The sequence below is a fragment of the Clupea harengus genome, chromosome 10 (genome assembly GCF_900700415.2).
Source record: "Clupea harengus chromosome 10, Ch_v2.0.2, whole genome shotgun sequence".
Lineage (NCBI taxonomy): Eukaryota > Metazoa > Chordata > Actinopteri > Clupeiformes > Clupeidae > Clupea > Clupea harengus.
The window spans coordinates 28,821,173-28,833,672 of record NC_045161.1 but is presented as its reverse complement, the minus strand read 5'-3'; the positions used below and the strand labels follow the sequence as shown (position 1 = coordinate 28,833,672).

At 46.9% G+C, this 12,500-nt stretch overlaps 1 protein-coding gene across 1 annotated transcript in view; it reads right to left on the bottom strand.

The window, feature by feature from the left end:
- The window catches only part of grin3bb (glutamate receptor, ionotropic, N-methyl-D-aspartate 3Bb), a 94,740-nt gene that overhangs the window by 10,729 nt on the left and 71,511 nt on the right, over nucleotides 1–12,500 (bottom strand). Inside the window, exons 4-6 of the mRNA XM_031574268.2 lie at nucleotides 11,878–12,500; nucleotides 10,604–10,749; nucleotides 4,430–4,545 (exon numbers count right to left, since the gene is read on the bottom strand). The exon at nucleotides 11,878–12,500 is cut by the window's right edge and continues 470 nt beyond it. Coding sequence (XP_031430128.1) covers nucleotides 4,430–4,545; nucleotides 10,604–10,749; nucleotides 11,878–12,500 — 885 coding nt within the window. The remainder of the gene's footprint in view (nucleotides 1–4,429; nucleotides 4,546–10,603; nucleotides 10,750–11,877) is intronic.

Sequence of the window (12,500 nt, the reverse complement as noted above, 5' to 3'; positions counted from 1 at the left end):
TCTACTGTTCTACTGGGGATTCTACTGTTCTCCTGGTGATTCTACTGTTCTACTGGGGATTCTACTGTTCTCCTGGTGATTCTACTGTTCTACTGGGGATTCTACTGTTCTACTGGGGATTCTACTATTCTACTGTTCTACTGGGGATTCTACTGTTCTCCTGGTGATTCTACTGTTCTACTGGGGATTCTACTGTTCTACTGGGGATTCTACTGTTCTACTGGGGATTTTCAGGGGATTCTACTGTTTTCTCCTGCAGCCAACACCTTAAGGGGATATATTATCTATGTTCTCTCTGTTATCTGGCTGCCCACACACACACAGACACAGACACAGACACACACAGACACACACGCACACACACGCAGACACACACACACACACACACACACACACGCAGACACACACACACACACACACACACACACACACACAGTAGACATGAGAAGGATGATTACTTGAATAAAGATACTAAATAAAGCTCATACTTTTCAGCTTCCAATCAATACATAAGAAGCACACAATGACCTCTGAATATACCTTCCTCCGCACAAGGGGTCATTTCCATATGTATGGTGTGGCTCTGCGTTTGGGAGGGAGGGGAGCGGAGCGGAGAGGAGAGGAGAGGAGATGGGAGGAGAGGAGAGGGGAGGAGAGGAGAGGGGAGGAGAAGAGAGGGGAGGAGAAGAGAGGAGGGGAGAGGAGAGGAAAGGAGAGGGGAGGAGAAGAGAGGAGATGGGAGGAGAGGAGAGGAGAGGAGAGGGGAAGAGAGGTGAGGAGGGGAAAGGAGAGGAGAGGTGAGGAGAGGAGAGGAGGGGAGAGGAGAGGAGAGAGGAGAGGAGAGGAGAGGAGAGGAGGCACTACATTTCCATCCTGTCTGTACCTTTACTGCTGATGTTATTACTTTTCTCTGTTTGCTTTGAAGTTTTTAATGAGATCTGGAAATGAGATTTCTACACAGGGATCCCGGGGCGAGCAGAGAGAGAGATAACGCGCAGGACAGGTGCGGAACTAAGAGATGACCAGAGACTCCATTATGTGGATCTCCCACACTACACACCTAGAAAAACAGCTATTCGAATCACTACAGTCAGTCATACAGTATCTGCACACACACACACACACACACACACACACACACACACACTATTGACATAATCACATGCATACAGCCCCCCCCCCCCACAGGCACACACACTATTGACATAATCACATGCATACACCCCCCCCCCCCCCACACACACACACACACACAAGCACATACCCTCATTCACACAAACACACCTACAAACACACAAAGACATACACACACACACACACACACACACACCTACAAACACACAGACTCACAAACATATGCTAGCCTTAGTTGTGGATGAAAAGATAGATGACTGACAGTCCTCACTCCTGACACACACGCCTACACAATCACACACACACACACACACACACACACACACACACACACACCTGGAGGATGCTCTGGTCTGTGATGGGATGAGAGTAAAGATGTGTGACACTGCTGCGCTGCTCGTTGACAGATGGGTGTGAATCGCCCTCAATCAGCATGTTGTTTTCCGCTCCCCTCCCTCCCGCCCACCACCTGTCAATCATCTGCCTCCTCCCAATGAAACCCTTCCAGGCTGACAGGTGCCAGCCGTGCTCTACACACACACACATTTCATCAGACACACATTTCATCAGACATACATTTCATCAGACACACACACACACACACACACAAACACACACACAGACGCACATCAAAACAGGCACAGACACACACACACACACACACATACTGTACATGTCATCAAATGGAGCTTTCACACACACACACACGCACAGACAGACACACATACACACACAAACACACACATACATGTCTTTAAATGAAGCTTTCACACACAAATACACATACACAAATGGAACTGACGCTCACTCAGAGGTAGACACATGCACACATGTCATCATATGAAACCACACACACACTCAGAATCCAAATGAATGAATCGAAACGAAGCTTGCAGACAAATGCACACAGACAGAGAAAACATACACAAATTTTCATAAAAAAACAAAAGATCAAAACACAAAATGAACACAGAAACAGTAATATGAATCAGACAGCATGAGCCAAAGTGACAGAGAAAGCTCCCGTGAGAATGCTTTTGAGATGAAAGGCTGTGCTAATGCCTAAAACTGCTAGCGCATGCTAAAAACTCTCCGGAGGGTGTCATTAGCGGAGCTAAATGTCCAAAACAGACAGTGCCTGGAGACAAACCATCAAATCCTGAGGGTCTCCAAATGGCCACTGACACAAGCCAGAACTGGGCCGCATCCGGGCCACATCCGGATCAGTGTCAGCGCCACATTCACCCTCAGAGATGGATGGGCTCCACACAGGAGTGTAATATTGCTAATGGATAGCATCACAGCTCCCATAACCCCCCGCCTGGCCTATAAGCATCTCTAACACGGGATGTGTGACAGGGAGTGCTTAGCAAGACTATGGAAGAGGGGTTTAACTGTGTGTGTGTGTGTGTGTGTGTGTGTGTGTGTGTGTGTGTATGTATGTTTATAGTCAACAGGCAATCAATGGCTTCCATCCCAGGGACTTTTTACAAGCTGGACACATTTACATCAGTGTGATCACTGTGATTTCATAAACAATGACATGTTATTCATGTGTTAGTGAGTGTGTGCATGCACAAGCATGTGTGTGTGTGTGTGTGTGTGTGTGTGTGTGTGTGAGAGAGAGAGAGTGTGTGTGTGTGAGAGTGTGTGTGTGTGAGAGAGAGAGTGTGTGTGAGTGTGTATGTGTATGTGTGTTAGTGAGTGTGTGCATGCACAAGCATGTGTATGTGTGTGTGTGAGAGTGTGTGAGTGGTCTCACTCCCTCTGTGTGAGAGATGCTATCAACATGAGCATGTGGAGGCTACTGAGGGTTTAGCTCTTCCCCTCCTGTGGGACATGCAGCCTGAGACTGAGCAGCTCACACACACACACACACACACACACATAACTCACACTCCTCCCATCCAGTGGGACACACAGCCTGAGACTGAGCAGCTCACATGTCGAGTCCCAGCACTGCGGAGCTGACCAGCTGTGAAATCTGACACAGGACTTTGATTCATGCCGGTTGGAGGGGTGGAAGTAGAGGAGGAGGAGGAGAAGAAGAGGAAGAGGAGATGAGGGGAGAGAAATAGGTGAGGGAGGGGATCTATCGCCCTCTTTCCAAAAAGAAGGAGGAGAAAGCAGGGAGAAAATTAAACTTCAGACACCCTGGGGTGCAGAGGAACGCTGAAGCCAGAAATGGAATGCTGTTCTAGAAGCCGTCGTCATGGCCGCCGGCGCTATGGCAATCCCGCACCGGATGAACAGGAATGTGTGGCAAAGACGGAGCAAAGCCACGCAGCATCGTACGAGGATGAGGGGATGCGTGTGTCAGAAGAGCTGTGGGGTACAGAACTGCCCCCCCCCCCCCCCCCCCACACACACACACACACACACCCCTCGCCCTAACCCTGGCTTTCAGGTAATTCCACCCAAAACCAAGAGTCTCGTCCAACACAATCCACACAATGCCGGCAGAGACACAAAGCCCCAGGAGAGATGCCACAGCAATCCACAAACACACACACACACACAACAATCCACATGCTCACACAGAACAATCTACAGACAGACACACACACACAACAATCCACACACACACACAACAATCCACACACTCACACAAAACAATCCACACAATCACACACACACACAACAGACTCACACACAACAATCCACACACACACATAACAGACTCACATGCTTACACACAACAATCCACACATTTGCACTCACACACTACAATCCACACATTTACACTTACACACTTTACATTCTTTTGAAAGCCGACACTGTCTGTCAGAGCCCTTTGTTAAAAGGAAATTACACTGAAATTCTGAACCTAATGCAGTCCTGATACAGAGCGGTAGATAGAGCAAAACACACTCACACACACACACACACACACACACACACACACTTATGTAAAACGTATGCAACCACAAACGCACACATACATACACGCATGCATGCATGCACCCACACAAACACACGCACACTCACATACATGCATGCACCCACAAACGCAAACACACACACACACACATGTGGGCCGCTCCGCTGCTGTGTCCTAATCCTGCGCTCGCTCCCTAAGCAAAGGTGTTGACTCATGCGGAGTGTGACAGAATCCATTTGAATAATTACAGATCAATTCAGAAGCATGTCAATTCCCCGCACACAGGACCGGGAGAATGGGATTTGGGGATTTGATACACCTACGTCTGCAGTTATCCAGTTGCCCGGTTCTCTGGTTGTGCGCTGTGGTCTTCCTGGGGTAATTAGAAAAAGGAGGAGAGATTTCAGGACTTACCTTCGATGGCGAAGGGCTTGCCCACTGTCAGCATTTTGCAGTCGGCGTCGATGGACACCTCGTAGTCCAGTAGGGCCTTGTCCATAATGAATGCGTCCAACTTAGGGGGATCTGTCCTTCAACACAAAGAGAACACAGATATATATATAGAGAGATAGAGATAGATAGATATATACACACACACAAATACACACATACGGTATGCACTGTCACATATGCAGATACCTGTGTTTGCACTCACACTTCCTGATGCACATCAGTGTTAATTTCGTTGACGAAAACTATGACGAAAAATATTCTTTAACGACCTTTTTCCCATGACTAAGACGTGACGAAAACGGATATTTGAAAATAAAAACTATGACTAAATCTATTTTAACTTTCGTTAACGAGACGAAAATGTTGGTGGTTGACGAAGTCACAATTTTTCTTTTTCTAAACTTGCATGCACCTAACATCATTGGTTGAATGTTGCCGGGATCTGTATCCATACTCCACGCCCTCCCTGACATGCTTAGACATACAAGTGAAGCCCTAACGGCAGGTTCAACATTGTATGATGGCTCAAGGAAACGGTCAAGCGCCTGGAAGGAAAAAAAGAATGGATATTTGGACACATTTCAAATATATTGTGACAGAAAAGAAAACCCAATGCACCGTAATAACTGGAGCTAAATCATGCGGTTTTATAATCAGTGGGAAGAACACGACGAACCTCAAAAGGCACCTGAAAGCCCACCATCCTGAAATTCATGCCACGGTAAGTTCGCTAGTAACTCTCAATGATAGCTAGGTAATATTAACTAGTTATTAGCATATATTAGCCAACGTTAAGTCAATTTCAAAAGGGGCAGGGTGGGGTATAGGATGTCAACTTGGATAGCTAGCTAATAATTATCGATTGAAGCCTCCCGTTAGCCTTGGCAAATGATTGACAAAACATTTAGCTAGCTAACCATGAGGTAGCATAGCTAACCATGAGTTAGCATAGCTAACTTAAACTAGCTATCGATAACTAGCTAGTAAGCTTAATTGCATTAATCAAGAACAATTAGGTACGCATAGAACTTGTATTGTGCTATCACATCATTTAAATCTTCAAAATCTAGACTTGATATTCTATCGCTCGGTCGATACTTAAAGCCTCAGTCTGATATTTCCCGGCATGACCTCACTCTCGGTTAGTAAGTAGTTCATATTTTAATGATCATACTGTTAATTAAGCAGTGCCGTAAAATGATTATTTACATTTAATTGATTGGAATTCAGGCATATAATAGTGTTTTATGATCAGATGCAACAACTCTGACTTGAGTGATCCAGATGCAGCCTTAATGCAGGCTTCTCATTTAGACATAGTTTACACGGCTTACTCCTCGTGCGAGTGCTCGCTCTTACGCTAGCGTTCCCAGCATACATTAGGCTACATACAACATATCATTAGAGTGCCACCAAGTGGCACAGCTACATTGTAACAACTAGGAGAGCTGTATATATCCTAGAGACTAATTGTATCCACAATGTTTTCACCTAGATCCCAGACACAACAAGACAGGAAAGACCAGAAAAACAGCAGCCTGATTCAGAGAGGATGGGGTCATCTATTCAAGCGTTCAGCTCTTCACCATTGAAGTATAAAGCCGACTCAGCCGAACAACAAAGCAAAGAAGAGGCTATTGCCCAGTGGATTGGACGCACTGGCCTACCTGCCCGTTCGGTTGAGGACGAAGATTTTGTTCAAATGATGCAGACCATTGATGAGCGGTTGACCGTACCCAAGAAAGCAAAAATAACGAATTTAGTTGATAAACTTTACAATGCCGAAAGGCAGAAATTTAAAGACGGACTCGCCACAGCACGCAAAATCACAATTGGGCTGGACATATGGACAAAAAAAGGGCTCACAGCAACATTCCTTGCCATTAGTGCATGCTACTATTGCACTCAGCAAAACAGGGCAACACACATACTGCTGAGGCTTGAGCAGATCTCCCACCCACACACTGCAGAGTGTATAAAAACATGTGTTGACCAATGCACAGAGGACTGGGGAATATCAAAAGAAAAAATTCTGACTGTAATAACAGATAACGGGAGCAACATGGTTGCCGCCTTCAAAAACGAAGATGATGATGAACCCAACTCTGAGGATGAAGAAGTCCAGAACAGTGATGAAGAATCTGAGGAGGGTGATGAAGAGCAAAGGTAAATTATTTTTTGTTTGTAGCTGTTTTAGTAGTAGGCTAGATAATGTCTGTCATTGAGCTATGTTTGGTTATTTATTCTATGGTGTTATGATAATGTGTGTTAATACATTGTATATATTGTGATTGCATTGTGTTGCTCATGGCAATTTCATTTCCCTTGGATGATTAATAAACTGCCTGTCTTCTCTCTGTGTTTGTCTGTCTGTCTTATCTATCTAGGTACGGAGCCATAAAGAGGACGCCCTGCGTTGTACATACGCTGCAACTCGTGGTGAACATGACCCAGAAGGAACCAAGTGTCAAACCACTCTTTGACAAAGTAAGAGGACTTGTCAGGCTCTTCCTCAAGTCGTCTGTAGCAACTGAGCGACTGCTCCAGCTGTGTGGACTTACTCTGGTCAAAGACTGCCTCACTATATGGTTCAGCTCATACCAGATGATCTCCCGCCTTCTTGAAGTGAAGGACTCAATTGTCCAGGTTGCTGATGGGATGGACTGGGACTGTCTCCTGCCCAGTGAGTGGCAGAAGCTGACTGCTCTGAGAGACCTGCTCCTCCCCTTCGCAGAGCATACCAAGATGCTACAGAGTGACACCATGTCCCTATCCCTGGTGATGCCCGCCCTTTTGGACCTGAGTGCTCACCTGTCCCAGTTCCCCCAGGGCACTGGCTACAGGGACCTAGCAGGCCTGGCTCAAAAAATGAAGACAAACATGGAGCAGCGCTTCAGCTGCTTCCTTGATCCCATGGATTCAAAGTTCTCGCCCCTCGCCACTGCTGCATGCTTCCTGGATCCAACTGTTTCACCTGAAACCCTCATTGAAAATGAGGACAGCCAAATTCAGGAGCTTCTGAGAAGAGCAGAAGACTACATTGCTCAAACTTTATCACCACAGGAGGAGGAGGATGATGCATATAAGGAGGAAGAAGAGAGAAGGGAGGCACCAGAGACAGCCCCATCTTCAAAGCGTCCCAGATTTCGGTCCTTCTCAAAAGCAAGTACGAGCCGGCCATTAAGACCAAAGCCCTCTATCAGGCAAGAGCTACAAAAGTTCAAGGAGCAGCTTTCTCAGCCCATACATGAAGACAGTGCTATTGACTTTTGGGCTGCACAGGGTTCTACTGTGTACCAGACCCTAAAACCATTTGCCTTTGACCTTCTGGCAATTTGCATTTGCTGAGCGGGTTTTTAGTATAACAGGAGACCTCACTCGTGGTCGGCGAAATAGAGCACAGCTCATTTTAGAGAGAAGTGCTTCCCTCAAACTGAATAGAGATCGGTAGCCTCATTCTGCTGACTCGAGGTGGGGGGTTCATGTTGCTGTTAAGACTGCCCCATCTGATTGTTAAGGCGTGTGTGTGTGTGTGTGTGTGTGTGTGTGTGTGTGTGTGTGTGTGTGTTACACTGTTCTGTTTAACAACTCATGTCTTGTACACACACATCCATGCACAAATACACAAACAACAAGCATACGCGCACACACACACATACTCACGCACACATACACACACAAAACTTGTTTTATTGTACGCACGCAGTCACGCACACATATAAACACTGTTCATGCGCACACGCAGTTTGTTAAAAGTTTGAGATATGTGTGATTTATGTAAATATGTTTTATGTGTCAGAAAATAAATACACGACTGTAGACAAAAATACTTTTGTTTCTTTTTGTTTTAAACAGAGATACAGACAATAGATTTGCCCATTTATGTGTTAGATAACTCATCCCTTCCTCCTACATACGTCACATCCTATAGACCTATCCTAGGAGGGATATCTAATGGACAACCTAAGTACTGCAAGCTAGACTATTATGCAGTTGTAGACACAACACAGGGGGTCCCTGGGCCTGAGAAGGGAAGAAAAGGAGTTTAATGTTGCTATTAAATGTGACTAAAATGTATTAGTTTTCGTCGACTAAAACTAAGAAGGATTAAAATAACAATGTGACTAAAGCTAATATGCCTTTTCGTCGTAAGACTAAATCAAATAGCTGCCAAAATTAACACTGATGCACATGCAATGCAAAATGCATGATTGGAAAAGCAGAAGTAATGTCTGCATTTGATCACACAGTGAAACACGCTCATGTATGTCGAAAAAAACGCACGTCTAGGGGAATGTATATATAAACGCAGGAACTCACACACACCTCACATAATTGGTTTGGATCCACCAAGTGTGTAAGCCATGACTTAGCCGGCTGCCTATATGGCGCGGGCCAAGGGTGATGTCATTTGTCATGGTGGACTCCACACGATGGGGAAGGGCAGAGCAGAGTCATACATCTAACAGCTAATAAAACATGATGAAATAGGCGCCATCATTGGGCTGTCAGAGCAATCATATGTGATAGCCCCACCTCGGTGGCTTACATAAGCCACTCATCACTTCTTCTACACATGCCAGTGAAACAAAGCCTGGGTGAGGGAATAAGGTCCTCTGAAGGGTCTTCAGCCAGACTCAGTGCTTATGTTCCCGAGACATAATAAAAGTTTTAACAGGGTGAATTGCAGCGATTTACTGCTTTTAAATGGTTCTGGAACACAAACATCTGGTGATGAAACTATACTATTGCAAAGCAATTACTGGAGGAACAGATTGTGTCTGGTGATAGGGGCCATTGGAGCAGACTTCTTTTCTCTTTATAAAATGAAATGTGACCTCATCACCACAGAGTCATCTAACACATCTACAACACAAAGGTTCATCTCACAGTTCTGCATAACATTATTAGAATTGTAGCAGGTTTGTATGTAGGTTTGTCTCAGAATTCTACGTTATATATGCTTGTCTCAGAATTCTACATTATAAGCTATAGGTTTGTCTCAGAATTGTATGTTATAAAGGTTTGTCTCGGAATCCTACATTATATAGGTTTGTCTAAATAGATTTGTATCAGTATTCTGAGTGCATACTGTGCAACAGTTACTGCTCTTTCTTTCTGACAAAGCCAGGATGGATGATGGATGAGTGTGTTGTGTGTGTGTGTGTGTGTGTGTGTGTGTGAGAGAGAAAGAGAGAGAGAGTCTCCACTGCACCAGGTAACTTACAGACAGATTTCCCAGGGGATTTAAGATTCTCAGACCCTCTCTTGACAGAAGAAAAACAGACCATGAAAATAAATCCTTCAGTATTTTGTGTCGCGTTTTCCATCTTCAACTCATTGGCATCCAAGACCACCATAAAGACAGCAACTCTCCCCTCTCTCTGGGTGTTTCTCAAAGTCAAGGATGCTTCCTTAGTAGGACGGGTCCTTCAAAATACTTCAAAGCCGGGTCCTTCAGAGGCTAGGCAAGACATCTGAACAGTCCTTCAATGACGTAGCATCCTTCCTTGACTCTGAGAAACACCCCCTACCTCCTTCCTCATGGATGTTCCAGCAGCAGATGAGGATTATCACAAATCAATCATGAGAGCGAAAGGAGATCAATCATGAGAGCGATAGGAGATCAATCATAAGAGTGATAGGATACCCCTGCAGGAATCCTGGGTGAGTAAGAGGTATGAGTGATGAGTGAGAGACAATTCTGAGAGACATGGGTGATCAGAAGACAGGATGAGATATGAGAGGTATGAGTGATGGGTGAATGAGAGGTTTGAGGGTATGATGGGTAGGGTTGCCACCTTCTATGTGGAGATATGATTAACGCCAGCCAAGCCCACTCAAGAGGTCAAAGGTTACGGGCCTGGCGCTCTTACTTGAGGTTGGAGACCCCGTCTGGTGTGGCGCTCTTACTAGAGGTTGGAGACCCTGTCTGGTGTGGTGCTCTTACTTGAGGTTGGAGACCCTGTCTGGTGTGGCGCTCTTACTTGAGGTTGGAGACCCTGTCTGGTGTGGCGCTCTTACTAGAGGTTGGAGACCCTGTCTGGTGTGGCGCTCTTACTAGAGGTTGGAGACCCTGTCTGGTGTGGCGCTCTTACTAGAGGTTGGAGACCCTGTCTGGTGTGGTGCTCTTACTTGAGGTTGGAGACCCCGTTTGGTGTGGTGGGCTCGTTGAAGCGGCGCATGTACTCGTGCATCTCCGGGAAGCTCTTCTTCATGTAGTCCTCAGCGCTGCTCTCGCGCACGGTTCCAAAGCGGAACCCCTGAGACGGGTGGTGGAGCTGCAGAACCCAGAGGCGAGAACAGGGAGAGAACAGGCGGAAAGTTTCAGGGAGAGAGAAAGAAGAAGAAAGAGAGAGGGAGAGTGGAAATAGTTAGTGAGAGAGACAGAGAGAAAGAGAGAGAAAAAAGGAGGAAAATAGAGTGACAGAGAGTGAGTCGAAGAAAAAGTGTGAGATGTAGAGAGGAAGCGAGACAAAGAGACAGAGAAAAAAAATCAGTCTGATTCAATGAGGCACAAAAGTGTCAGAGCTAATCAGAGACTGTAGAGGAGGCTCACGGATGATGGAGAGAATAACAGAGGGAGAGAGACAGAGGCAGAAGAAGATAAGGCTAAGCGAGAGAGTGAGATAGAGGAAGAGGAAGAGGTCAATACGGTTAAGGAACAATAAGTTGACTTGCACAGAGACCTGACAAAGAGAAATCCTGTACGACAGAAATCCTCTTCACACATACCTGCCGTCTGCTCCAGACAGACTGCACATCAAAGGAGCTTTTCAGAGAGCGAGGCACATCTACATCCATACTTACTTACGTGTCCAAATTACCTCCCACACTGCTGACTCGGGATCAGTCAGGGGGCCTCTCACACAGCCGTTGGCGCCACATTAGCTGCGGTGCATCACCCCTATTAGAATCTATTTGTAAAATCAAAACGGCTTATCTGCAGTCTGCAGCTCTCGCCTAGCCTCGGTCGCCCGTCTCAGTGTTTGTAAACAACCATCACTCCCCTCTTTCCTTCCTCATCTTTCACTTTCTTCAGCGTCATCAGCTTCTTCATTAGCCACAGACAATGACTGCTGAGCTGTACGCGAGCAGCATGTGGCTGCATTAGCTGCGATTGTGCATGCGGCTGCATTAGCGCGACTGTGACGCGCCCTTTAAGCACGCTTTAGCAGATCTTTCCAGGGCAGAAAGTCTTACCTCGACAGTGGATGGGTGGGTGACAAATAAGCAGAATTTGTCTGCATGAATGTGAGTTTGAAAAGTTCCTGTAATCAGGCTTTAGCGGGATATACCAGGGCAGAATGGCCCCCACCTACTTCTGCAAATCTGCAGCTGAATCATGCTGTGCACGATCACACCAGAGCAGACACCCTCCCTCACCCTCACCCTAACCCCCCGCTCACCTTGGCGTCGTGGATTCCCGAAAGCTCCTCGAAAGTCTTCTCCCCGACCATGACGGCGGCGAGGTTGGCGGTGTAGCTGGACAGCACCAGGAGACAGAAGATTGCCCACAGGTTCATGAGGAAGCGGCCCGTCCAGCACTTGGGCGTCTTGCTGGAGACGGTGCGCCCAAACAGGATGGCGTAGCACAGGTTGAGCGCCGAGGAGTAGGAGAAGACCTTGACGCGGTTGCGCCCGTGCGGCGTCATGCCGAAGGGGCTATTCCACTCGTACAGCGTGAGGAAGAGCGCGGTGATGTGCAGCGCCACGAAGATGCCCACCCACATGGTCCAGTGCAGCGGCCACATGAAGGCGCCGATGGGCGCTGCCGTGTCCTTGCTGCGCACCAGGATGCCCAGGCTGGTGGAGAAGAAGGGGCTGGTGAAGTCGATGACGCGGCTGCGGGCTGAGTTGATGCTGAAGGAGGAGACGGCCATGTCGGCCACGCCGCTCAGCAGGTCGCCCACCAGCCCCGTCCAGCGGCCGCCCTTCCACGCGCCGTACTTGCCATCGCCCACGATGTACAGGTCGAATTCGAAGTGCATGTCCTCGGCCAGCTTCTCCAGCACGTCGATGCAGTAGCCAT